We start from the raw sequence: 27592 nt of genomic DNA on the forward strand, positions 1-27592 counted from the left end.
ACACCCAATTGTCTGGGTCTCCCAATTAGGAGCGAAAAAGAAAAATTTTTTTGTATTGCTGTATTCTGAGCTATACATTTTTTGGTTTTCTTGTGGAACTGTATGGCGGCTTATTTTTTGTGTTACAACACTGTTTTCAGAGTTTATTTACATGCAACTTTGATTGTTTATTCCTCCATGTCTGGTCTATGATGAAAAGATACTGTTTTTGCAGGGGGTTTTTTTTTCTACGATGTTTACTGAAGGGGATTATAGTGGCAATACAAAACATACTTATTTTGTTTATTTTTTTAACATACATTACATATTTAATGGGTTCTTATTTTGATAAATTTAATTTATTCTTTTGACTTACTCCCTATATGGGACATTAACTTTTATTAGTCTGATCGCTGGTATAAATGTATAATGTATGGGAATGCAACAGCATTCCCATAAATTATACCTGTCAGTTCTGCACTGAAAGATCGCCTCTTGGACCATGCTCCTGGCATGGTCTAACAGCCTTGCTGAAGGTGGCCGACCCGAAAGTAGTCATTGTGACCTTGGATTGCCATGGCAACAATCACTGTTAAAGTTAGGCAGCTAATTCTTATATATCTTTCGGACTCACCATAGACAGGCGTCTTCCCGGGGAGGATTACAACGATCAGTTGGAGGCCAGTGTATGTGTTCTTCAGATGTCGGAACATCGGTTCCACACTATCGGCTCCTTGGGCGTATTTGCAGAAACATGGCTGTCCCTGAATGGGCATGCCAGCGTCACGAGAGATTTTCCGCAACTGTTCAGTGAAAGTCCTAAAGAATATAAACAAAAATTAAAAATAAGGATCAGAGTACTTAACAAAAATAGTCCAGGGAATGTACAGAGGATTCTTTGGTGCCTCTTCCGCATTGGAAAATGAGCAGTGTCTGCACATATCTTTCAGGTCACGTATCGTGCACTCATAGGTATGTGAAAACATAAGGTCATAAGCCCTGCTCACCTCCCAATGCAGAAGTGAGTGGTGATGGAAAATAATTGCATTTTATAGCTTCTTCATCATTAAATAATCTCAACTAATGTCACAATGTCAATGTGGCTGCTCTCCAGATCTCACCAGGCTGGAAGGCCAGGACATGTTCCTAATCAGAGCTGCAGTCTCAGCATCATTGGAAACACCAGGAGAAAAGGGGTTTTGGGTCATTAAAAGTAATAAACTTTTAAAAGATTCATGTGAATCCTCACAAATACCTTAGACATCAAAGTAACACATAAAAGATGGAAGATATGGTGGGTACACAGCTGGTCTGAACACCTAAGTGATAGGGTATGTACGCACCTAACTTTTTTTGTGGCATCAAAAACGCTGCGTTTCTGGCCGCTAAAAAAAAAACCCCGCACAAACGCATGCATTTTAACTGCAATGGTGAGTTTTTGGCTGGGTTTTTATGCAGTTTATTTTTATCACTGAACAATGCCATTAAAGATTGGTGAAGAAAGAAGAAAAGGAAAAAAAAAAAAACGGATTTGATGTCATTTCCTGCTTCAATCTGTTCTTCATTCTCCACTAGTGTATGCAGGAGAGCAGATAGCAGCTGCAGAACTACAAGGCTCAGCATACTTTATCCAGGACTGTATGCAAGATTTTTTTTTCACAAAAAAATAAAAGACGTGGGCTTCGCCATATTGTTGTATGCTAGCCAGGTACAGTAGGCAGGTACGGGCTGCCCATTTGTACTTAACTAGGAACCAAAAATACAGGGAAGCTCCTTTTTTTAATTTCATTAATTTCATGAAGAAAAAAAAAAAAAAAATGAAGTGGGCTTCGCTCAATTTGTGTGTCCAGCCAGGTACAACTAGGCAGCTGGGGATTGGAATCCGCAGCGCAGGGTGCCCAAGCTTTCTGGGTACCTCCGCTGCGAATTGCAGTCCGCAGCCGCCCCAGAAAATGGCGCTTTCATAGAAACGCCATCTTCTGGCGCTGTATCCAACTCTTTCAGCTGCCCTGGGGCCAGGTGGCTCACTGGGTAATAATGGGGTTAGGGCTAGCTGTGTATTATCAACTGGCCCTAAGCCCGAAATTCATGGTGTCACGCCAATATTATACATGGCCACCATGAATTTCTAGTAACGATAAAAAAAAAAAAATATTTTTATTAGAAATAAAACACAATTAGTGGCCATCTTTATTGAAAGACCAACCCCCACCCGCTGTAGTCCTGGGTCAAGGGTCCAGCGATGTTCAATCCGGATCGAATATGATCTGATCGGTTTGCTGGAAGGCAAAGCAATCAGATGATGCCACAGGTTCAAGGACGTGACTCGCATGGAACATCAGCTGATTGTATAAACATAGTTTATACAATCAGCTGATGCATCAGTAGAAGAAAAAAAAAAAAAAAACACACACACACACACACACACACACACACACACACACACACACGTCCGATCGCTCCTGGACCTGGCGGTAATCAGCTGATGCGGTCACCTGATAGCATCAGCTGATAGTTTAAACCAGCCGGGCGGTAAAAAGCCGGCCTCACTGCTGGACTTATACGATCAGCTGATGCAATCAGGTGACCGCATCAGCTGATCAGCGACAGATCCTGGAGCGATTGGACGTGTCCCGGGAGTCTGCAGACAGGTGAATATGATCATTTTTTTTCTACTGTTCACTTTTGATTTCGCAGCTGCTTCCACCTCCCGTCTGGACATGGCACAGGACGGGAGCGGACATGGCGCAGGGCGGGAGGTGGAAGCAGTGGTGGCAGTATCGGGAGGATTCACACTTCTGTATTTACCAACACAAGGAATACTCTTCCTGTACATGTCACTGTACTACCCACCCCTTGCGTTAATAGCGACGTTTTTAGTCATAGAAACGCAGCTATATTTGCAATTTGCATTTTTCATTGCGTTTTTGAACTCAATGGGTGAAAAACGCAGGAATAATTGACATGCTGCGTTTCTATGGGCACCACAAAAACGCAGCTAAAAAAACCCGTGTGCAGACAGCAAAAATGAAATCTCAGACTTTGCTGGTGAAGCAAAGTCATGCAGTTTTCTGAACAAAAACGCACCCGAAAAACGCACAAAATCACGGTACAAAAAGCCTAGTGCGCACATAGCCTTATATGTAACTAATCCCATGGGAAAAGACAGTTGTCCACAGAAGAAATACAGGGAAGGTGGATCATGATATTTATAAACGCATACCAAATACAGTGCTCAGTGCAGACCCAGCAATAGTTGAAACTCCAGATGGGAAACCACGACATACGTTTCGCGTGGTTGAACACTTAGGAGGATAAGTCACGTCTGACAGGACCTTAAATGTGACCTAATGCTGGACCAATGTGGTCTGCTTTTACCAGTGCATGCACGTTTGCAGCAATCATCCCTCACCTCGGGGAGCCTGGCTGTAGCCATGATTCCCAGACCTGGATGACGCTGCAGGGCGAGTGGTAAGGACAGCATCTTAAGGCGAATGTGCACTTAGCTCACATCAGAACAGGCAGGAATTAGTAAAAAAAAAAACAAAAAAAAACACACAGCAACTACACATTGGACTCCGTAAGAAGGGAAAAAAAAAACAAAAAAAAAACCAGTCCATATAGTGCCAAATCCTGATGTATAAAGAAATTACTATGCACGGCTTTCCTGGAATCCAAATTTAGAGATATAATTCAAAGATAGCACAGTAGCAAATTCTAAATTGTGCATGATCTCTGTATGCATCGGAATTCCAAGTTTCATATAGCGTATTTTTTGGATTATAAGATGGACTTTTCCTCCCAGAAATTTGGAATGGTCACAGGAGGCAATGCTGTGGGCTATGCTAGTGCTCACTGCGGGTGGTGAGGCAGGGGCAATCCTGAAAATGTTGGAAATGTGGGATTCAAATAATGGTGCCCGGAGTCAGAGCACTTATCTCCCAGCAGTGGACTTAAGAAAACTGGCTCCCAAAAGGTGACATGTGCGCAGGTGAGATCTCGACTCGTCAACGCGTGTGCAGATCAAGCCATCTGCTCAATGACTATGGGCGCCATTTCTTTAAAGCCCACACTGCCGACAGTTTCTGGATGTTTCTGCCTCACAGCTCCTACACCATCGCCCTTTAACACCCCTGCCTTCTGTGACCCAGCTTTGCCACTACCCCCCATCCCAGGAAGACCCCGTAGAAGACCTATATACATTTTTCAAGGACTGCACAGGGTGTTTACAAAAAAAGAAAAATGATAAGCTAAGACTTTCATTGAGACTTTTTTTTTTTTTTTTTAAGGTTGCCACCCCTGATACCTCCATGAATAATATCAATGCTGCATAATTTAAACGTCCGCACGCATGGTGTAATTTAAAATGTTGCGTCAAAAGTCTTAAACTAGGCAATATTGTCCACAGTCCTAGCTGCGCCAATGTCTCACATGCGGAGCTCACGCCAGGTCAATCTCACCAATATTTTGAAACAGCCAGTGGCATAATCTAATATATAAAGGTCTGTCTGTGTCTGTCAAAGGAATTCACACCGTTGCATTTACAATCACGAAATTTTGCACAGACAGTCCATGTGACTCAGGGAGCATCATAGACTTTTGACAGGAAAATTTAACCCCGCGCTGTACAGTTACACTCCAAAATACCTGTCTCCAATAAAGTCAATGGAGATAGGAGCTACAGCTAATAGGAGCGGTGATTGGTTGCTATAGGAACAAAAATGGTTAGCATAAGAAGCTTATGTGTGAGGTAATAAGATGTCGGTGGAGCGATTGATAGATAGGAGGGGGGAACGAAACAGGAGAGGGGCGGACGAGACAGGAGGGGGGGGGGTGAAGGAATGAAACAGGAGGTGGGGAGGTGTGAGTGAAGGAACGAGACAGTCAGAGACAGACCAGGAACAAGACAGACAGACAGAAAGACATGGATAGAGACTGACAGACTGGGAAAGAGACTAAACAGTTACTATCCCGGGCAACCCCCGTGGTACTACAGCTAGTATATCATTAGTGCTTCCACATGACAATGGTTGATGCTAAACTGCATTAATCCATCCACCAACGTAAAGTTGAAACGATGGGAGAGACTGGCACATGCCAAACAGAGGGTGCAGGGGGCAGTGGTCCTTAACCCCTTCACGACCGGCCGATTTTTCGCTTTCCGTTTTTTTTTTCGCCATTCTTTTTCTGAGAGACGTAACTTTTTTATTTTTCAGTCAATATGGTCATGTGAGGGCTCATTTTTTGCGGAACGAGCTGTACTTTTAAATGAAACCATCAGTTTTACCATATAGTGTACTAGAAAACGGCAGAAAAAATTCCAAATGCAGAAAAATTTCTAAAAAAGTGCGATAGCACTATGGTTTTTGAGATATTTTATTCACTGTGTTCACTATATGGTAAAACTGATGTGTAGGTGTGATGCCTGAGGTCGGTGCGAGTTCGTAGACACCAAACATGTATAGGTTTACTTTTATATAAGGGGTTAAAAAAAAAAAAAAAATCGGAAGTTTGTCCGAAAAGAAGGGAATTTTGTTTACTTACCGTAAATTCCTTTTCTTCTAGCTCCAATGGGGAGACCCAGACAATTGGGTGTATAGCTATGCCTCCGGAGGCCACACAAAGTATTACACTAAAAGTGTAAAGCCCCTCCCCTTCTGCCTATACACCCCCCGTGCCTCACGGGCTCCTCAGTTTTGGTGCAAAAGCAAGAAGGAGGAAAAAATTATAAATTGGTTTAAAGTAAATTCAATCCGAAGGAATATCGGAGAACTGAAACCATTCAACATGAACAACATGTGTACACAAAAAACAGGGGCGGGTGCTGGGTCTCCCAATTGGAGCTAGAAGAAAAGGAATTTACGGTAAGTAAACAAAATTCCCTTCTTTGTCGCTCCATTGGGAGACCCAGACAATTGGGACGTCCAAAAGCAGTCCCTGGGTGGGTAAATAATACCTCATAATAGAGCCGTAAACGGCTCCGTCCTACAGGTGGGCAACCGCCGCCTGAAGGACTCGCCTACCTAGGCTGGCATCTGCCGAAACATAGGTATGCACCTGATAGTGTTTCGTGAAAGTGTGCAGGCTCGACCAGGTAGCTGCCTGACACACCTGCTGAGCCGTAGCCTGGTGCCGCAAGGCCCAGGACGCTCCCACGGCCCTGGTAGAATGGGCCTTCAGCCCTGAGGGAACCGGAAGTTCCGAGGAACGATAAGCTTCAAGAATTGGTTCCTTGATCCACCGAGCCAGGGTTGATTTGGAAGCTTGTGTCCCTTTACGCTGGCCAGCGACAAGGACAAAGTGCATCCGAGCGGCGCAGGGGCGCCGTACGAGAAATGTAGAATCTGAGTGCTCAGATCCCAGGGTTCTAACGGACGCTTGTAAGGAGGGACGATGTGACAAACCCCCTGCAGGAACGTGCGTACCTGTGGAAGTCTGGCTAGGCGCTTCTGAAAAAAGACAGAGCGCAGAGACTTGTCCCTTAAGGGAGCCGAGCGACAAACCCTTTTCCAATCCGGATTGAAGGAAGGACAGAAAAGTGGGCAAGGTAAACTGCAAGGGAGAAAAACCCTGAGCAGAGCACCACGACAGGAATATTTTCCACGTCCTGTGGTAAATCTTGGCGGACGTTGGTTTCCTAGCCTGTCTCATAGTGGCAATGACCTCTTGAGATAATCCTGAAGACGCTAGGATCCAGGACTCAATGGCCACACAGTCAGGTTGAGGGCCGCAGAATTCAGATGGAAAAACGGCCCTTGAGACAGCAAGTCTGGTCGGTCTGGTAGTGCCCACGGTTGGCCGACCGTGAGATGCCACAGATCCGGGTACCACGACCTCCTCGGCCAGTCTGGAGCGACGAGGATGGCGCGGCGGCAGTCGGCCCTGATCTTGCGTAACACTCTGGGCAACAGTGCCAGAGGAGGAAACACATAAGGGAGTTGAAACTGCGACCAATCCTGAACTAAGGCGTCTGCCGCCAGAGCTCTGTGATCTTGGGACCGTGCCATGAATGTCGGGACCTTGTTGTTGTGCCGGGACGCCATTAGGTCGACGTCCGGCATGCCCCAGCGGCAACAGATCTCCTGAAACACGTCCGGGTTAAGGGACCATTCCCCTGCGTCCATGCCCTGGCGACTGAGAAAGTCTGCTTCCCAGTTTTCTACGCCCGGGATGTGAACTGCGGATATGGTGGAGGCTGTGGCTTCCACCCACAGCAGAATCCGCCGGACTTCCTGGAAGGCTTGCCGACTGCGTGTCCCGCCTTGGTGGTTGATGTATGCCACCGCTGTGGAGTTGTCCGACTGAATTCGGATCTGTTTGCCTTCCAGCCACGGCTGGAACGCCTTTAGGGCAAGATACACTGCCCTTATCTCCAGAACATTGATCTGAAGGGAGGACTCCTGCTGAGTCCACGTACCCTGAGCCCTGTGGTGGAGAAAGACCGCTCCCCACCCTGACAGGCTCGCGTCCGTCGTGACCACCGCCCAGGATGGGGGCAGGAAGGATTTCCCCTTCGACAGAGAAGTGGGGAGAAGCCACCACTGAAGGGAAGCTTTGGCTGCCCGAGAAAGGGAGACGTTCCTGTCGAGGGACGTCGACTTCCTGTCCCATTTGCGGAGAATGTCCCATTGAAGTGGGCGCAGATGAAACTGCGCAAAAGGAACTGCCTCCATTGCTGCCACCATCTTTCCCTAGGAAGTGCATGAGGCGCCTCAGGGGGTGTGACTGACCTTGAAGGAGAGATTGCACCCCTGTCTGTAGTGAACGCTGTTTGTTCAGCGGAAGCTTCACTATCGCTGAGAGAGTATGAAACTCCATGCCAAGATATGTCAGTGATTGGGCCGGTGTCAGATTTGACTTTGGAAAATTGATGATCCACCCGAAACTCTGGAGAGTTTCCAGAGCAATGTTCAGGCTGTGTTGGCATGCCCCTTGAGAGGGTGCCTTGTCAAGTAGATCGTCTAAGTAAGGGATCACCGAGTGTCCCTGAGAGTGTAGGATTGCCACCACTGTTGCCATGACCTTGGTGAAGACCCGTGGGGCTGTCGCCAGGCCAAAAGGCAGTGCCACGAACTGTAGGTGTTCGTCCCCTATGGCGAAACGCAGGAAGCGCTGATGCTCTGGTGCAATCGGTACGTGGAGATAAGCATCTTTGATGTCGATTGATGCCAGGAAATCTCCTTGGGACATTGAGGCGATGACTGAGCGGAGCGATTCCATCCGGAACCGCCTGGTTTTCACATGCTTGTTGAGCAGTTTTAGGTCCAGAACAGGACGGAAGGATCCGTCCTTTTTTGGCACCACGAACAAGTTGGAGTAAAAACCGTGACCCCGTTGCTGAAGAGTAACAGGGATCACCACTCCTTCCGCCTTCAGAGTGCACACCGCCTGCAGAAGAGCCTCGGCTCTGTCGGGGGGCGGAGATGTTCTGAAGAAACGAGTCGGAGGACGAGAGCTGAACTCTATCCTGTAACCTTGAGATAGAATGTCTCTCACCCATCGGTCTTTTACTTGTGGCAGCCAGGCGTCGCAAAAGCGGGAGAGCCTGCCACCGACCGAGGATGCGGTTTGAGGAGGCCGAAAGTCATGAGGAGGCCGCTTTGGGAGCGGTTCCTCCGGCGGTCTTTTTAGGACGTGACTTAGACCGCCATGCATCGGAGTTCCTCTGATCTTTCTGAGGCCTTTTGGACGAGGAAAAGTGAGACCTGCCCGCGGTCCGAAAGGACCGAAACCTCGATTGTACCTTCCGTGGTTGAGGTCTGTTTGGTTTGGACTGGGGTAAGGATGAATCCTTTCCCTTGGATTGTTTAATGATTTCATCCAATCGCTCACCAAACAAGCGGTCGCCAGACAATGGCAAACCGGTTAAGAACTTTTTGGAAGCAGAGTCTGCCTTCCATTCACGTAGCCACATGGCCCTGCGGAGTACCACCGAATTGGCGGATGCCACCGCCGTACGGCTCGCCGAGTCCAGGATTGCATTAATGGCGTAGGACGCAAACGCCGACGCCTGAGTGGTTAAGGACACCACTTGCGGGGCAGATGTACGTGTTACTGCATTAATCTGCGCCTGACAAGCTGAGATAGCTTGGAGTGCCCATACGGCTGCGAATGCTGGAGCAAAAGACGCGCCGATAGCTTCATAAATGGATTTCAACCATAGTTCCATCTGTCTGTCAGTGGCATCTTTGAGTGAAGCCCCATCTTCCACTGCAACTATGGATCTAGCCGCCAGTCTGGAGATTGGAGGATCCACCTTAGGACACTGAGTCCAGCCCTTGACCACGTCAGGGGGGAAGGGATAACGTGTGTCCTTAAGGCGCTTGGAAAAACGCTTGTCTGGACAGTCTCGATTTTTCTGGATTGCCTCTCTGAAGTCAGAGTGATCCAGAAACATATTTAATGTACGCTTGGGAAACCTGAAACGGAATTTCTCCTGAGAAGCAGACTCCTCAATTGGAGGAGCTGGGGGAGAAATATCCAACACCTGATTGATGGTCGCTATAAGGTCATTCACTACTGCGTCACCTTCAGGTGTATCTAGGTTGAGAGCGGCTTCAGGATCAGAATCCTGATCTGATACCTCCGCTTCATCCTCCAGAGAGTCCTCCTGCTGGGACCCTGAACAGTGTGATGAAGTGGAGGGAATTTCCCAGCGACCCCGCTTGGGCGGCCTGGGACTGCGGTCCGTGTCAGAAACCTCACCCTGGGACCTATGGGTTACCCCAGGGGCACTTTGCTGTTCCAATTGAGGGGGACCAGGGGTCAAGGATTGGACAGTGCCCGGGGCCTGAATCACCGGTCTGGACTGCAATGCTTCCAGTATTTTAGCAGACCATTTATCCATACTCTCAGACAGTTTGTCAGCAAAGGCTGCAAACTCCGTCCCTGTCACCTGGACAGTGGTAGCAGGTGGTTCCACCTGGGCCACCAGTCGCAGAGGCTCCGGCTGAGTAAGTGCCACAGGGGCCGAGCATTGCACACAATGAGGGTCAGTGGAACCTGCCGGTAGCACAGCTGTACATGAGGTACAGGTTGCAAAGTACGCCTGTGCTTTGGCACTCTTGCTTTTTGCGGATGACATGTTGTCTCCTCTGAGAACAACCAGGAGGGTATATAGCCAAAAATCAACAGAGCGACCGTACAGTGCAAATGTATAGCCTATAAGTATATATATATATATATATATATATATATATATATATATATGTGTATATATATATATATGTGTATATATATATATATGTGTATATATATATATATGTGTATATATATATATATGTGTATATATATATATATGTGTATATATATATATGTGTATATATATATATATGTGTATATATATATATATGTGTATATATATATATGTGTATATATATATATGTGTATATATATATATGTGTATATATATATATGTGTATATATATATATGTGTATATATATATATATATATATGTATATATATATATATATATATATGTATATATATATATATATATATATGTATATATATATATATATATATATATGTATATATATATGTATATATATATATGTATATATATATATGTATATATATGTATATATATATATATATATATATATATATATATATATATATATATATATATATATATATATATATATATATATATATATATATATATATATATATATATATATATATATATATATATATACGTATATATATATATAATTAATGTTTTTATATATAATATATATAAAACATTTTTTACATGACTTTACCAAAATTTGTATTGCGCCTACTAACTTTCTACTCTACATTTATTTTAAAGTAACCTTTCTGATAGGTCACATTAATATTAATCTATCTCACCTGCACTCGAAGGCACAAAAACTATGCCGCAGTTAAGTTTACGGCAGTGCCCCTACTAGTCGTCCATTTGCATCCCAATTAGCAGAGAGGTATGTCACCTATTAACACAACAGAAGTGTGGAAACCTTGTAATATGTAGTTTCTCCTGTGGTGGTGCTCAATGAGATCAAACACGAACTGCCAGGGTTAATTCGATCTGATCAGGGGAAAGGGGGTCTTCAGCAGCAGAACCTAGGGACTGTCCAAGCTGAAAGACCCCATTAATGAATATAGGGGAGGAGGGGGTGTAAATGGCTTTCAAATATATTCTGAACACCTCAAGACAACAACTACATCTCTAAAGTAGCACGACCATCATCTGGACCAGGGACAAAAAAACTGCACAAACGTTACTCACACACACCACGAACTACAAACGTCCGCTTAAAAAAAAAAAATAAAAAAGATATTACCATTACAGCTGTTCATCTGAGGACTAAGGGGCGGTGAAATAAATAATGAAAAGCATTCCATCTGATTATTATTTCTTTACAGTTGTACGCGGCTCCCTTTACATTACAAGAACTGAAATAATAAGTTTTGTTATTGACTTAGTGCAACGATATACATGTATACAATATCTGCCATATATGATGTGTGCAAACTTTTCAACAGAAGCGAATCTGCCTACTGACACCAAAAAAAAAAAAAAAACAAAAAAAAAACAGGAGGATACAAATCTGAGAACAACCAGGAGGGTATATAGCCAAAAAACAACAGAGCGACCGTACAGTGCAAATGTATAGCCTATAAGCATGCATATATATATATATATATATACACACACACTTCGGTACTCAGTGGGGCCAGCACCACAGGTGCTGCTTACCGACCGCTCAGAGCGGTTGTGTGATCACCAGATTCCCTGCCTGGGTCTCCCTGTGTTGGCTCTCCTCTCCAGCGTCTGAATCGCTGACAGGAATGGCTGCCGGCGTTCTGTGGGGAGGAGGGGACCGTGGGCGTGCCCAAGAAAAGTGCGGGAATCCAGTGCCCCAGTGTACTGAGTGAGGAGGGAGGAGGATACTAATGTATGCTCCAGCCCTCAGCGCTGACGATCTGTGCAGCGTCCCGCCCTTACCCCTGACTGGCAGGCCTGTGGGCGGGAATATACGACACTAGGCCGCAGAAGCCGGGGACTAAAGTTATAAGCGCGGCCGGCAATAAGCGCGGCCGCGCGGTAGTCCCCGGCGCACTAACACACCCAGCAGTGCTGCAATGTGTATGGCACAAGCGCTCCATGCGCGGTCCCCACGGGGACACAGAGTACCTCATAGTAGCAGGGCCTTGTCCCTGACGATACCCAGCTCCTATCCAGCAGATTCCCAGGGGCTGCGGAGGGAGCACGGTCCCAGTGCCTGGAGACCGATCCGGATCCCACTTCACCCAGAGCCCATTAAGGGATGGGGAAGGAAAACAGCATGTGGCTCCTGCCTGTGTACCCGCAATGGGTACCTCAACAACACCGCCGACAAAGTGGGGTGAGAAGGGAGCATGCTGGGGGCCCTGTTATGGGCCCTCTTTTCTTCCATCCGACCTAGTCAGCAGCTGCTGCTGACTAAGTTGTGGAGCTTATGCGTGGATGTCAGCCTCCTTCGCACAAAGCATAAAAACAACTGAGGAGCCCGTGAGGCACGGGGGGTGTATAGGCAGAAGGGGAGGGGCTTTACACTTTTAGTGTAATACTTTGTGTGGCCTCCGGAGGCATAGCTATACACCCAATTGTCTGGGTCTCCCAATGGAGCGACAAAGAAAAGTGGCGCACGTTTTACGCCATATTCGTGACCTGTAGCGTTCTCATTTTTCAGGATTTATGGCTCAATGACTGCTTATTTTTTGCGTCTCGAGCTGACGTTTTTAACGGTACCATTTTTGCGCAGATGCTACATTTTGATCACCTCATTGCATTTTGCGCAAAAGTTGTGGCGACAAAAAACATCGTTCTGGCGTTTGGAATTTTTTTGCCGCTACGCCGTATACTGATCAGATTAATTGATTTTATACTTTGATAGATCGGGTGTTTCTGAACTCGGCGATACCAAATGTGTGTATATTTTTTTAACCCTTTAATTTTCAATGGGGCGAATGGGGGGGGGGTGATTTGAACTTAGGTTTTTTTTTTAATTTTTTAAATAAATTTTTTTAACTTTTTTTTATTTTACTAGTCCCCCTAGGGGGCTATTACGATCAGCAATCCGATCGCTCTGCAGTATCTGCTGATCACAGCTACAAGGCTGTAAACAGCAGATATGCTCTCTCTCTTTTGCTGTGCCACTGGCATAGCGAAAGTGAAAGCAAGTCAGGTGTAGTACAGGAGTCATCACATGACCCTGTGCTACCATGACAACTATCGGGAGTCACGTGATCGCGTCACGTGACTTCCGGTATCGGGCGGTAAGTAAATGTTTACCGCGATCGCGCTTATAATGGCGCTGTCACATATTGACAGCGCCATATAAGGGGTTAAACGGCATGAGCAGATAACGATTCTGCTCGTGCCTAGCAGGCACAAATCTCAGCTGTGAAAATCAGCTGAGATGTGTGCCGATCGCAGCATGATGCTGCCGGCAGACCGCGGGCAGCAACATTATGACCGCAAGGACGTAATTTTACGGCCCGCGGTCGTTAAGGGGTTAAATCGAACAATTAGTACCAAAAAGCCCAGACTCCATGAAAGTCTTCGCTTCCCCTCTTTTTGTAAGCACCCTGTTCCCTCTTTATAATATGTTATTCTTTTGATTTTTTTAAAATATGTTAGGTCTTATTTTTTTTATATATATCATAAAGTAAAAAAATGAACAACAACGGATTTTTGTGTACTCACCGTAAAATTGTTTTCTCTTAGCCATCATTGGGGGACACAGGACCATGGGTGTTATGCTGCTTATCCATAGGAGGACACTAAGTAGATGCAAAGATGTTAGCTCCTCCCCTGCAGTATACACCCCCTGGCTCAGTCAGGCTACTTCAGTTTTAGTACACAAGCAGTAGCTTGTAGTAACAACAAACGTGAGTGAATACTTCTAACAAAAAAAAAAAAAAAAGTATTCAGAAACAAAAAATTAAGGCCCAACAGGGCAACAGGGTGGGTGCTGTGTTCCCCAATGATGGCTAAGAGAAAACTTTTACGGTGAGTACACAAAAGTCCGTTTTTCTCTGACGCCTCATTGGGGGACACAGGACCATGGGACGTCCTAAAGCAGTCCATGGGTGGGTAAACAACGCAACCCAAGGACTAGGAACCAGTCCCGGATAGCCAGGAGCGCCTACTGAGATAGGTGCTCTGTCGTTTTCAGAATTTTCCTACCTAGGTTTGCCTCAGCCGAAGCCTGGGTATGTAGGAAAGAAGGATCCCACTTCTGACACCTCTCTGAATAAAAAATTCTATTTGAACATCACTACTGCTTAAGTCTCTTATTGGGGTTACTAAGAGTGCCGGAGTTCTTTCCTACATATATATATTTTTCTCCAGAGCACCTAATTGGTGAAGCAGGGTCCTAACCTACTTGAAGCCTGGGTATGGAGTTTGTAATGCTCTGAAACAGTATGTAGGCAAGTCCAGGTCGCAGCCTTACACCTCTGTTCCACTGAATCCTGATGCCTAATGGCCCAAGAGGCGCCAACTGCTTGCGTGGAATGAGTCTGCAGCCCACTAGGAATGGGCTTGAGTTGCAAGCGGTAGACCTCCCGGATCGCAGAGCGAATCCAGCGAGCCAGCGTTGCCTATGAAGCTGCCTGTCCCTTCTTAGGCCTTTCAGGAATGACGAACAAGGAGTCCATGTTTCTAAAGAGGCTGTCCTGGATACGTAATATCTGGAAACCCTCACAAGGTCTAGCGAACGTAGAGACCTATCCACCCTATGGACTGGGTGTGGACAAAAGGAAGGCAGAACTATGTCCTCGGGAAAGTAACCTTCAGAAGAAAATCTGGAAGGGGGCGTAGAACCACCTTATCCTGGTGAAAGATCAGAAAGGGTTCGCGGCAAGAGAGTGCTGCCAGTTCCAAAACTTGTCTGATGGACGTAATAGCCACGAAGAAAGTTATCTTCCAGGAGAGAAGAGCAAGAGAAGATGGGGGAACTAGATGGGAAACGCCCTGGAGGAAGGTCTTGCCTTGCGGATTGCAAGCTAGACGGCATTGATAGAATATTGAGAGAGATGAAACCTGCCCCTTAAGGGAGCTGAGAGCCAACCCCTTTTGCAACCTGACTGCACAAAAAAAAAAAAAAAAAAAAAAAGGGAAAGTTTTCTATGTACGGTGGTAAATACAGGATGAAGGCCGGCTTTCGGGCACTGATCATGGTGGAGATGACCGCGGGAGAGAATCTCGCTCTTGTTAAAGTCCAGGTCTCAATGGCGAGGCCGTCAGCTTCAGGGCTCTGAAGTTCTAATGGGAAATGGGCTCTTGGGTCACCAGGTCTGGGATGCTTAAGAGGCGCCATGAGCAATTGTACTAATTCGACGTCCCAGGCGCGCCTGGGCCAGTCCGGTGCTATTATTATCACCGGAACTACTTCTGCCTTGATCTTCCTGATTACTCGCAGCAGCAGGGGCAGAGCTGGAAATATGTAAAGTAGACAGAAGCGACTTCAGGAGACTAGAGCATCCGCGCCAATGGACTGTGGATCACGTGACCTGGCTAAGAACGCGGGTACCTTTGCGTTCAACCTTGAGGCCCATTAGATCCACGTCTGGTGTGCCCCAGTGAGTGCAAATGTGTGGGAACATTTCTGGGTAGCGAAACCTCTCCGGCGGCCAGGTCTTGGCGACGTAGAAGGTCCGCCACCCAGTTCTCTACTCACGGTATGTGTACCGCTGAAATCACAGACCCCGTCGATTCGGCCCAGGTGAGGATCCTGGGGAGCTCGAGATAAGCTGTCTTCCTGCTGGTACCTCCCTGCCGATTGACAAAGGCCACAGCTGTTGCATTGTCCAATTGGACCCGAATCAAACGACCTACTAGCAGATGGTGGGAACAACCTGAGCGCGAGAAAGGTCGCGCTGATTTTCAGGATGATATCTGGGAAGGGAAGACTCCTGGGGCGTCCAACATCCCGAAGCAGTGTGGAGCCAGTACGCTGCTCCCCAGCCTAAGAGGCTGGCGTCCCTGGTCAGGAGTAGCCAGTCCACTTGGGAGAGAAAATCTCCCTCTCGATATGGAAGAGGGCTGAAGCCACCAGAAAAGCGCATACCTCACTGAAGGTGTCAGGTGAAAAATTCGTTCAAAGGAAAAAAAGGGGCTCTTGTTCCAGGGCAGCTAGAAGCGCCAGCTGCAGTGGGCAGTGGTGTGGCTAAGCAAGCGGCACTGCCTCTATAGCCGCCGCTATCCTACCTAGCACTCACACTGAATCGTCTGGAGCGAGAGAAGTACGTAGAAGGCAGTGTACCGCCTGTTGTAGAGTGGTCGCCTTGTCTTGAGGGCGAAATATCAAGACCCGAAGGATGTCCAGGGACATGCCCAGGGAGGTGACCGATTTTGACGGGACCGGGGATGATTTGACTGGAGTCAGAAGCCACCCTAAGCGGGATAGGGTGCCCACAGAGATCTGCACGCTGGTTGAGCCCTTGATGAGGAGGTCATCCAAGCAAGGCAGAACAGCCACTCTACTGGCGTGAAGGGCACTCATGGCGGCTGCTATGACCTTGGTGAAGACCCTTGATGCTGTGGCAGGGCCGAGGGTAGGGCTACAAATGAAAAAAGAAGTCCTGAACTGCAAAGCGAAGGAACTTTTGGTGAGCTGGGGTGATGGGTATGTGCAAGTACGCATCCCTGATAGCTATGGAGGCAAGGAATTCTCCTTCGACCAAAGAGGTAATAATGGACCATAGGAACTCCATTCTGAATCTCCTTACGTGCACATGTTTGCTCAGGTGTTAGAGGTCCAGGATGGGTCGAACTAACTCGGCCTTTTCTGGGGACCACAAGAGTTTGGAATAGAAGGCCTTGAACCTCTCACCGTCCGGAACAGGTACCATCACCCCCGCCGTTTGGAGGGAGTGGATTGCTGAGGAGAAGGCCTCGTGGTGTTTTGGAGCCTTTTGGGGGGGGGGTTTGAGAGAAAAGACAGACCCGGGAATCGGGTCCGGAATTCAATGTGGTAACCGGAAGACACGGTGTCGTACCCATTTGTGGTCTGAGGCGGCAGCCCAGATGGAGGAGTATGAGACTCCTCGGTCTTTGTCTCGACTGCCAGGACGGAGGTGGACTCGGGAAGAGCTGAGAAGGTCGGGCCCTATGTGTCTAGTAAAAAAAACGTCCTGGGCTAGAGTTGAGGGAGGGAGGTACTCTTTTCCTCCCGTGGCGTCAGGAAAAAGCCTGTCCAGATGATCGCCAAACCATTGGTCTGGAAAGGAGTACTGCGAGAGGCTTGTTAGGGACAGAATCCGCTCTCCATTATCGGAACCAGAGGGCCTTACGGATGGCTATGGTATTTGAGGCGGCAAAAACTGCGCAGGTAGCAGCGTCGAGGGAGGTCTGCATGAGGTACTCCGCCGCCGCAGCAATGTGAACTGTTACATCTGTGAGGGTCTGAGGAAAACTGGTATTCCTGGTGCCTGTGCGACCCACACGGAAGGAGAGGGGGACCCACGGCCTCAAGGCGGAGCGATCGAGCTGCTCCACTAGTCTGTCTGTTGGGTCCTTGAAGGAGGATCCATCAAGTAAAAGACAGGAGGGTCCTTCAGGCAAGCGGGAAGCCGGGTGAGGGTCCACCGAGGCTGGATCGGCCCAGCCCTTAGAGACAGCTAAGCCAAAAGGGGTACCAGGACTCCATGAGTTTATGGATACCGAAGCTGCGTCAAATTTTTTTTTTGAGTTTTCTTCACCCTTTTAAAGGAGACTGCAGGGTCAGTAGTAGTGGATGGGAGATCTTCCACATGCAGAGTTTTGGTAGATTGCTGCAATAAGTGAGTCCATCGCAGCTTAATCGCTCGGGGAGGTTGAAACCAAGGAATCATCCTGGTACAAACATCATTCCCCTTCCTCCGGCTCCTCAGAGACCGCAGAACATGTGGGAGAACCCCATCTGTGTTCCCCCAAGGAAGAACCCTGGGGGTCATGCCCTTTTTCTGATCTGCAACCGGTGAAGCAGAGGGCTGATTCTTATTAGAAGGACCCTCTATAGAGGCGTCATCAGGCCGCGTTCTGTCCAGGGGCCCCGAGGGGTGTGAGGGCGATGTTGCATAGCCAGCACAGGGTTCTTGGAACTGTGCCCATTCCGGGGGACTGGGAGCCATAGGCTCTGGGCTGGCAGCGGTTGCTGTAGTGGTGGCGGGGGGGGGGGGGTTGGGAGCTACAGTGGCACCGGACTCACGGAAGGAAGAGGTGCTATCAAACCCTAGTAGTTCAGTGTGGCAGATAGTGCAAGCTGAACAATAGCTGTACTTAGAAGTCTTATAGCTGTTACTATAGTTGTGCAGGGCATAAAACATGTGACTGCGGCCGTAGCTTATCGCGTGTCGGAGGGGGCGAGGCTTAGCTCCGACAAGAACGTTGACATGAGGAAATATAATAAAATTGTGGGACTCCTTCCCCCCTCCAGCCCTGCACAACAGTGGACAGAAAAAAAAAAAACACTCCATAAGTGTACCGCAGCTGCGGGTGCACCGAGTCCTGGGATCTCTTCCCCTCTCCCCGCCACAGGTGGAATGCTATGCAGGAGTCTGCAAACAGCCCATGTGAATTCAGACAGTGACCTCTGCTCCAATTCCTGTCAGGGAAGAGTCCCCAGCTAAAATTCCTGTCAGGGAAGAGTCCCCAGCTAAAATTCCTGTCAGGGAAGAGTCCCCAGCTAAAATTCCTGTCAGGGAAGAGTCCCCAGCTAAAATTCCTGTCAGGGAAGAGTCCCCAGGTAAAATTCCTGTCAGGGAAGAGTCCCCAGGTAAAATTCCTGTCAGGGAAGAGTCCCCAGGTAAAATTCCTGTCAGGGAAGAGTCCCCAGGTAAAATTCCTGTCAGGGAAGAGTCCCCAGGTAAAATTCCTGTCAGGGAAGAGTCCCCAGGTAAAATTCCTGTCAGGGAAGAGTCCCCAGGTAAAATTCCTGTCAGGGAAGAGTCCTCAGGTAAAATTCCTGTCAGGGAAGAGTCCTCAGGTAAAATTCCTGTCAGGGAAGAGTCCTCAGGTAAAATTCCTGTCAGGGAAGAGTCCTCAGGTAAAATTCCTGTCAGGGAAGAGTCCTCAGGTAAAATTCCTGTCAGGGAAGAGTCCTCAGGTAAAATTCCTGTCAGGGAAGAGTCCTCAGGTAAAATTCCTGTCAGGGAAGAGTCCTCAGGTAAAATTCCTGTCAGGGAAGAGTCCTCAGGTAAGATTCCTGTCAGGGAGGATCTCACCTCCGCTCCAGTGTGGAGATTCTGATGCCTGCTGTGTCTGGTCAAAATGGTGCAGAGCGTGTATCAACTCAGAGCCTGCCAGAGGGACTGAGGAAGTTTGTTATCTGCTCTGGAAAAATCGGTGCCATGAGACCCGTCGTCCAGTGAGTAACAGCCCAGGATCCAGCGTCGCAGGAGGGGGTACAGGGAGGCAACACTCCACATTCCCGCCTGTTGATGGTTTTGGGGAAAATCGGTCCCCGAAAGAAACAGTTGCCCTCTAAAAACAAAAAAATTCTTGCTGCAGTAGTCTCCAGAGATGTGCCTCCTATAGACACCAAGCTAAAACTGAAGTAGCCTGGCTGAGCCAGGGGGTGTATACTGCAGGGGAGGAGCTAACATCTTTGCATCTACTTAGTGTCCTCCTATGGATAAAGCAGCATAACACCCATGGGCCTGTGTCCCCCAATGAGGTGTCAGAGAAAGGATTTTTTTTTTTCATGACAGTACCAATGGGCTTCTTGAAATCTATCCATCCATCTAGGAATTGCGATGCATAAAGAGATCCACAAACTGCACTATTTGGAATTTGCTACAATGTGCAATCTCTGAATTACACTACCATTAAAAGGGAACCAAACATCAGGATTTTTGTGTATAAGGTGCAGCCAGTGCAGTACTGGCACTATCAGGCACATTGTGTACATACCATTAGTGGGCAGCTCGGATGTGTAGGCTGTGAAATACAACTTTATTAAGTTTGAAAATTCATCCAGTTTTTGATTGACGTGTGCACCTCTGCTGCTAATGTCTGGGTAAGTTACGCATGTGGATTTGGGCCTCTATACACCTATGTAGATATTGCACTCAAAACCAGACGTGGTACAGAGTGGTACAATGTACAGAGTGGATTTCTGTTTAATTTAATGTTAGCTTCATTGAAAAAGAAAAAAAAAAAAAGTGCTTTTTCTTTCAAAAATAAGGAACTACCTAAGTGACACTAAACCTTTGAACTGTAGCATACATTTCTAAATTTGGATTCCAGGAAAGCCGTGCATATGGATACGTGACTATGCATCAGAATTTGGCACTATGTGGACTTTGTGCCTTCTTACTCTGTGTCCAACAACAAGTGTGATGGCTGCTATGTATGTTTTTACGAATTCCTGCCACACCCCAAGATGCTGTCTTCCCCGCTCACCCTGCGGCATCTTCTGGGTCTGCGGCATGCATTTGGGAGACATGGCTACAGCTGGGCTCACACACACACACGAGGATAGGTGAGAGATTGCCGTGTGTGCGCATGTGCCAGTAAAACCGACCACATTGGTTCAACATTCAGGGTGATTTAAGCTCCTGTCACAGAGACCGTACTTAACTTAGAATAAGTGGTGATCAAGCGCGTGAAACGTGCGTCAGGGTTTCCCATCTGGAGTCTCTACTATTGTTGGGTCTGCACTAAGCACTTTAATTAGTATGGGTTATAAATATTATGCAACTTCCCTACATTTCTTCTGTGGACCCGTGTACATATACAAAATACACACACACACACACACACACACACACACACACACACATCTATATATCTATATCTACACACACACACACACACACTTCTAAACGCATACACATATATACACACATACATATATACACACACGATATATATTCTTTACATGATATATATGCGTGTGGTGTGACTTTTTAAATAATGACATGCCAACATTTTGGTGTGCAGACTATTTTTGCACCCGCCATATCTTCTTTTTATGTGTTACTTTGATGTTTATTCTATTTGTCTGAATATTCTCAGTAATCATATTACATTGTTCAAATACAGTTCATTACTTTCAGTGACCAAAATTTTTCTCGTGTTCCTTTATTATATGGAGTGGTCCATTTCATGACCACAAATTGGTGATAGGCCGCAAGGTGAAACTATTCTTGAGCCTTGTGGATATTGTTTGGTTAATTTCAGCATCATTGTTGAGATGGATAAGCATCTGAGCAGGAACTGTGGAGAGAATCGAGTACTACTTTGTTTTTTGTTTTGTTTTTCTTTGTCGCTCCATTGGGAGACCCAGACAATTGGGGTGTATAGCTTCTGCCTCCGGAGGCCACACAAAGTATTACACTTTAAAAAGTGTAACCCCTCCCCTCTGCCTATACACCCTCCCGTGCATCACGGGCTCTTCAGTTTTATGCTTTGTGTTGAAGGAGGCACATTCACTCAAGCTCCCATTTTAGTCAGCAGCAGCTGCTGATTGTATCGGATGGAAGAAAAGAGGGCCCCCCACAGGGCCCCCGGCATGCTCCCTTCTCACCCCACTAAGTCGGCGGTGCTGTTAAGGTTGAGGTACCTATTGCGGGTACAAAGGCTGGAGCCACATGCCGTTTTCCTTCCCCATCCCTTAGAGGCTCTGGGAGAAGTGGGATCCTAACCGGTCATCCATTCACTGGGACCGGGCTCCCTCCGCAGCCCCTGAGGGAATCTGCCGGACAGGAGACTTGGTATCATCAGGGACAGGGCCCTGCATCTAAAAGGTACTCTGTGTCCCCATGGGGACGGTGCATGGAGCGCTTGTGTCACAGACGCTGCAGCGGCTGCTGTTTTTTTTGTGACTGGGACTTCCGCGCCAACCGCGCCTGTTTGCCGGCCGCGGTATTAAATTTAGTCCCCAGCTTCATGCGGCCTAGTACCATAACTCCCGCCCCCGGGCCTGCCAGTCAGGGGTAAGGGCGGGACGGTCGACCTGACGTCGACAGTGAGGGCTGGAGAATACTTTAGGTGTCCTCCTCCCCCCTCACTGATCACTGGGGGCACCAGATTCCCGCACTTTTGTAGTTACGCCCACGGCTCCCTCCTCCCCTGGGAGCTCCGGCAGCCATTTTTACAATCACATTCTGCCGGTGGAGGATTTCAGGAACGAGCTCTACAGCTCTGGGAGGCCCAAGGCAGGGAATCTGGTGGACACACAACCGCTTTGGGCGGTCGGTAAGCCACACCGGTCACCCGGTGCTGGTCCCCCTAGGGTGCCGAAGTGTGTATATGTAATATTATATATATATATATATATATATATATATGTATACATTTTCTCTGTTCGGCCGCATTGTGTAGCTTTTGGCTATATACCCTCAGTGATCACTCTCCTAGGAGACAACAGCATGTCGTCCACAAGGAGTAAGGGTGCCAAGACACAGGGTTATTTTGCAACCTGTACCTCTTGTGCGGCCTGCAGGTTCCACCTACCCTCACTGTGAGCAATGCTCGGCCCCTGTTGCACTCGCTCAGCCGGAGCCTCGGGCACTGGTGGGACCCTCGGCTCAGGTAGAACCGCCGGCCATCCCTGTCCAGGTGGCAGGGACAGAGTTTGCAGTTTTGGCTGAGAAACTCTGAGTCGCTTTCACAATCCATGGCTCAGTCTATGGACAAATGGTCTGCTAAGATACTAGAAGCCTTGCAGTCCAGATCGGTCCTTACACAGGCCCCGGGCACTGTGGGATCATCGCCCCCAGGCCCCTCTCGGTCTGCGCCGCAGCGTGCTCCTGGGGTGGCACCTAGGTCTCACGGGGAGGACTCCGGCACGGACCACAGTCCCTGACCGGCTAAGCGGGCTCGCTGGGAATCTTCCCCCGACTTCATCACGCTGTTCGGGGTCTCAGCTTGAGGACTCTCTGGAGGATGAAGCGGATGTCGCAGCTCAGGGCTCTGACCCTGACGTTGCTCTCAATCTTGATACACCTGAAGGGGACACCATAGTAAATGACCTTATAGCGTCCATCAACCAGGTGCTAGATCTTTCCCCTCCAACTCCACTTGTAGAGGAGTCTGCTTCGCAGCAGGAGAAACACCAGTTTAGGTTTCCCAAACGTACACGGAGTGCGTTTTTCGATCACTCTAACTTCAGAGATGCTGTCCAGAAGCACAGAGCATTTCCGGACAAGCGCTTTACTAAGCGCCTTATTGACACACGTTACCCCTTCCCCTCTGACGTAGTTAAGGGTTGGGCTCAATGTCCCAAGGTGGATCCTCCAGTCTCTAGACTGGCAGCTAGATCTGTAGTATCAGTGGCAGATGGCTCATCGCTCAAGGATGCCACTGACAGGCAGATAGAGCTCCTGATGAAATCCATCTATGAAGCCACAGGCGCGTCTTTTGCCCCGGCCTTTGCAGCCGTGTGGGCACTCCAAGCTCTCAGCTTGTCTGTCTGAGATTAATGCGGTCACACGTACCTCTGCTCCGCAAGTTGCGTCTTTGACTTCTCAGGCGTCGGTATTTTCATCCTACGCCGTGAATGATGTCCTGGACTCTGCTAGCCGTACAGCGGTAGCGTCCGCCAATTCGGTGGCAGTCCGCAGGGCCATGTGGCTACGCGAATGGAAAGCAGACTCTGCTTCCAAGAAGTTCTTAACCGGTTTGCCATTTTCTGGCGACCGATTGTTTGGCGAGCGATTGGATGAAATTATTAAGCAATCCAAGGGAAAGGACTCGTCCTTACCCCAGTCCAAACCAAACAGACCTCAGCAACGGAAAATTCAATCGAGGTTTCGGTCCTTTCGGCCCTCAGCCAGGTCCCAATCCTCCTCGTCCAACAGGCCACAGAAGGGCCAGAGGAACTCTTATGCATGGCGGTCTAAGTCACGTCCTCCAAAGACCGCCGGAGGCACAGTCTCCAAGGCGGCCTCCTCATGACTTTCGGCCTCCCCAAACCGCATCCTCGGTCGGTGGCAGGCTCTCCTGCTTTTGCGACGCCTGGTGGCCACATGTCCAAGACCGATGGGTGAGAGACATTCTGTCTCACGGTTACAGGATAGAGTTCAGCTCTCGTCCTCCGACTCGTTTCTTCAGAACATCTCCGCCCCCCGAGCGAGCCGATGCACTTTTTCAGGCGGTGAACACTCTGAAGGCAGAAGGAGTTGTGATCCCCGTTCCCCTTCAGGAACGTGGTCGCGGTTTTTACTCCAACTTGTTTGTGGTGCCAAAAAAGGACGGATCATTCCGTCCCGTTCTGGACCTCAAACTGCTCAACAGACACGTGAGAACCAGACGGTTTCGGATGGAATCTCTCCGCTCAGTCATCGCTTCGATGTCCCAAGGAGACTTCCTAGCATCAATCGACATCAGGGATGCTTATCTCCATGTGCCGATTGCACCAGAGCATCAACGCTTCCTGCGTTTCGCCATCGGGGACGAACACCTTCAGTTTGTGGCACTGCCTTTCGGCCTGGCGACAGCCCCACGGGTCTTCACCAAGGTCATGGCATCCGTTGTGGCGGTCCTACACTCTCAGGGCCACTCGGTGATGCCTTACTTAGACGATCTCCTAGTCAAGGCACCCTCCCGGGTGGCATGTCAACACAGCCTGACCGTCGCTCTGGAGACTCTCCAGAGGTTCGGGTGGATCATCAACTTCCCAAAGTCAAAATTGACACCGACCCAATCACTGACTTACCTCGGGATGGAGTTTCATACTCTCTCAGCGATAGTCAAGCTACCGCTGGACAAACAGCGTTCGCTGCAGACAGGGGTGCACTCTCTTCTTCGGGCCCAGTCACACCCCTTGAGGCGCCTCATGCACTTCCTGGGGAAGATGGTGGCAGCAATGGAGGCAGTCCCCTTTGCGCAGTTTCATCTGCGTCCACTCCAATGGGACATTCTCCGCAAATGGGACAGGAGGTCGACGTCCCTAGACAGGAACGTCTCTCTTTCCCTGGCAGCCAAAACCTCTCTTCAGTGGTGGCTTCTTCCCACTTCTCTGTCGAAGGGAAAATCCTTCCTGCCCCCATCCTGGGCTGTGGTCACGACGGACGCGAGTCTGTCAGGGTGGGGAGCGTTTTTTCTCCACCACAGGGCTCAGGGAACCTGGACTCCGACAGAGTCCTCCCTTCAGATCAATGTTCTGGAGATAAGGGCAGTGTATCTAGCCCTAAAGGCGTTCCATCGGTGGCTGGAGGGCAGGCAGATCTGCATACAGTCGGACAACGCCACGGCGGTCGCGTACATCAACCACCAGGGCGGCACGCGCAGCCGTCAAGCCTTCCAGGAAGTTCGGCGGATTCTGCTGTGGGCGGAGACCACAGCCTCCACCATCTCCGCAGTTCACATCCCGGGCGTAGAAAACTGGGAAGCAGACTTTCTCAGTCGCCAGGGCATGGACGCAGGGGAATGGTCTCTTCACCCGGACGTGTTTCGAGAGATCTGTTGCCGCTGGGGAACGCCGGACGTCGATCTCATGGCGTCTCGGCACAACAACAAAGTCTCGGCATTCATGGCACGGTCTCAAGATCACAGAGCTCTGGCGGCGGACGCATTAGTTCAGGATTGGTCGCAGTTTCGACTGCCTTATGTTTCCTCCTCTGGCGATGCTGCCCAGAGTGTTACGCAAGATCAGGTCCGACTGCCGCCGCGCCATCCTCGTCGCTCCAGACTGGCCGAGGAGGTCGTGGTACCCGGATCTGTGGCACCTCACGGTGGGTCAACCGTGGGCACTCCCAGACCGACCAGACTTGCTGTCTCAAGGGTCATTTTTCCATCTGAATTCTGCGGCCCTCAACCTGACTGTGTGGCCATTGAGTCCTGGCTCCTAGCGTCCTCAGGGTTATCTCAAGATGTCATTGCCACTATGAGACAGGCCAGGAAACCAACGTCCGCCAAGATCTATCACAGGGCTTGGAGGATCTTCTTATCCTGGTGCTCTGATAAGGGTTTTACCCCCTGGCCGTTTGCCTTACCCACTTTTCTTTCCTTCCTTCAATCCGGAATGGACAAGGGTTTGTCTCTCTGCTCTCTCAGGGACAAGTATCGGCGCTTTCCGTGTTTTTTCAAAAGCGTCTAGCCAGGCTTCCGCAGGTCCGCACGTTCCTGCAGGGAGTTTGCCACATAGTCCCACCTTACAAGCGGCCGCTGGAACCCTGGGATCTTAACAGGGTGCTAACGGCTCTTCAGAAACCACCTTTCGAGCCGCTGCGGGATGTCTCTTTATCACGTCTTTCGCAGAAGGTGGCATTTCTAGTGGCAGTTACATCGCTCCGTAGAGTGTCGGAGCTAGCAGCGTTGTCATGCAAAGCCCCCTTCCTGGTTTTTCACCAGGATAAGGTGGTTCTGCGTCAGGTCCCGGAATTTCTCCCTAAGGTGGTATCCCCTTTTCATCTCAATCAGGATATCTCCTTACCTTCATTTTGCCCTTATCCAGTTCACCAATGTGAAAAGGATTTGCACTTGTTAGATCTAGTGAGAGCACTCCGGCTCTACATTTCTCGCACGGCGCCCCTGCGCCGTTCTGATGCGCTCTTTGTCCTTGTCGCTGGCCAGCGAAAGGGATCGCAGGCTTCCAAGTCAACCTTGGCTCGGTGGATCAAGGAACAGATTCTTGAAGCCTACCGTTCTTCTGGGCTTCCGATTCCTTCAGGGCTGAAAGCCCATTCTACCAGAGCCGTGGGTGCGTCCTGGGCATTGCGGCACCGGGCTACGGCTCAGCAGGTGTGTCAGGCGGCTACCTGGTCTAGTCTGCACACTTTCACGAAACACTATCAGGTGCATACCTATGCTTCGGCAGATGCCAGTCTAGGTAGGCGAGTCCTTCAGGCGGCGGTTGCCCACCTGTAAGAGGGGGCAGTCTTCGGCTCTTTTTATCGAGGTATTTTTTTACCCACCCAGGGACTGCTTTTGGACGTCCCAATTGTCTGGGTCTCCCAATGGAGCGACAAAGAAGAAGGGAATTTTGTTTACTTACCGTAAATTCCTTTTCTTCTAGCTCCTATTGGGAGACCCAGCACCCGCCCCTGTTCCCTTCGGGCTGTTCTTTTGTGTACACATGTTGTTCAGGTTGAATTGTTCTTTTGGTTCATGGTTTCAGTTCTCCGAACATCCTTCGGATTGAATTTACCTTAGACCAATTTATAAGTTTCCTCCTTCCTGCTTTTGCACCAAAACTGAGAAGCCCGTGATGCACGGGAGGGTGTATAGGCAGAGGGGAGGGGTTACACTTTTTAAAGTGTAATACTTTGTGTGGCCTCCGGAGGCAGAAGCTATACACCCCAATTGTCTGGGTCTCCCAATAGGAGCTAGAAGAAAAGGAATTTACGGTAAGTAAACAAAATTCCCTTCTTTTAATTGAGTCGGAGCTCATTTAAAAAGTATTTTCCTCTGTTCGACAATCCCTTCAAATATTTATTTAGTGAATGCTGTTGTGAGATCCCGCATTGTATATGCACATCGGAAAATTAAATAAAAAAACCAACCCACTATGGTATTGTAACGACTTACTTCAGGTGAAGCTCTGTACATTGCCGCTGAGGAGCAAAGCAAGCAATGGCCCATACTTTTATTTCAATACCGGTGTGAAACTGCTTGTTCCTCATATCCCATACACCTTGCACTGGGGTAGCAATGGCCTTATTCTGAAA

The 27592-nt window shown here is 48.6% G+C and overlaps 1 protein-coding gene across 1 annotated transcript in view; it reads right to left on the reverse strand.

The window, feature by feature from the left end:
- The window catches only part of AGO2 (argonaute RISC catalytic component 2), a 117839-nt gene that overhangs the window by 48691 nt on the left and 41556 nt on the right, over nt 1-27592 (reverse strand). The window contains exons 10-11 of the mRNA XM_075316152.1: nt 27453-27586; nt 614-798 (exon numbers count right to left, since the gene is read on the reverse strand). Of these exons, the coding sequence (XP_075172267.1) occupies nt 614-798; nt 27453-27586 (319 nt within the window). The remainder of the gene's footprint in view (nt 1-613; nt 799-27452; nt 27587-27592) is intronic.

The sequence above is a fragment of the Anomaloglossus baeobatrachus genome, chromosome 6, assembly GCF_048569485.1.
Source record: "Anomaloglossus baeobatrachus isolate aAnoBae1 chromosome 6, aAnoBae1.hap1, whole genome shotgun sequence".
NCBI classification, from domain to species: domain Eukaryota; kingdom Metazoa; phylum Chordata; class Amphibia; order Anura; family Aromobatidae; genus Anomaloglossus; species Anomaloglossus baeobatrachus.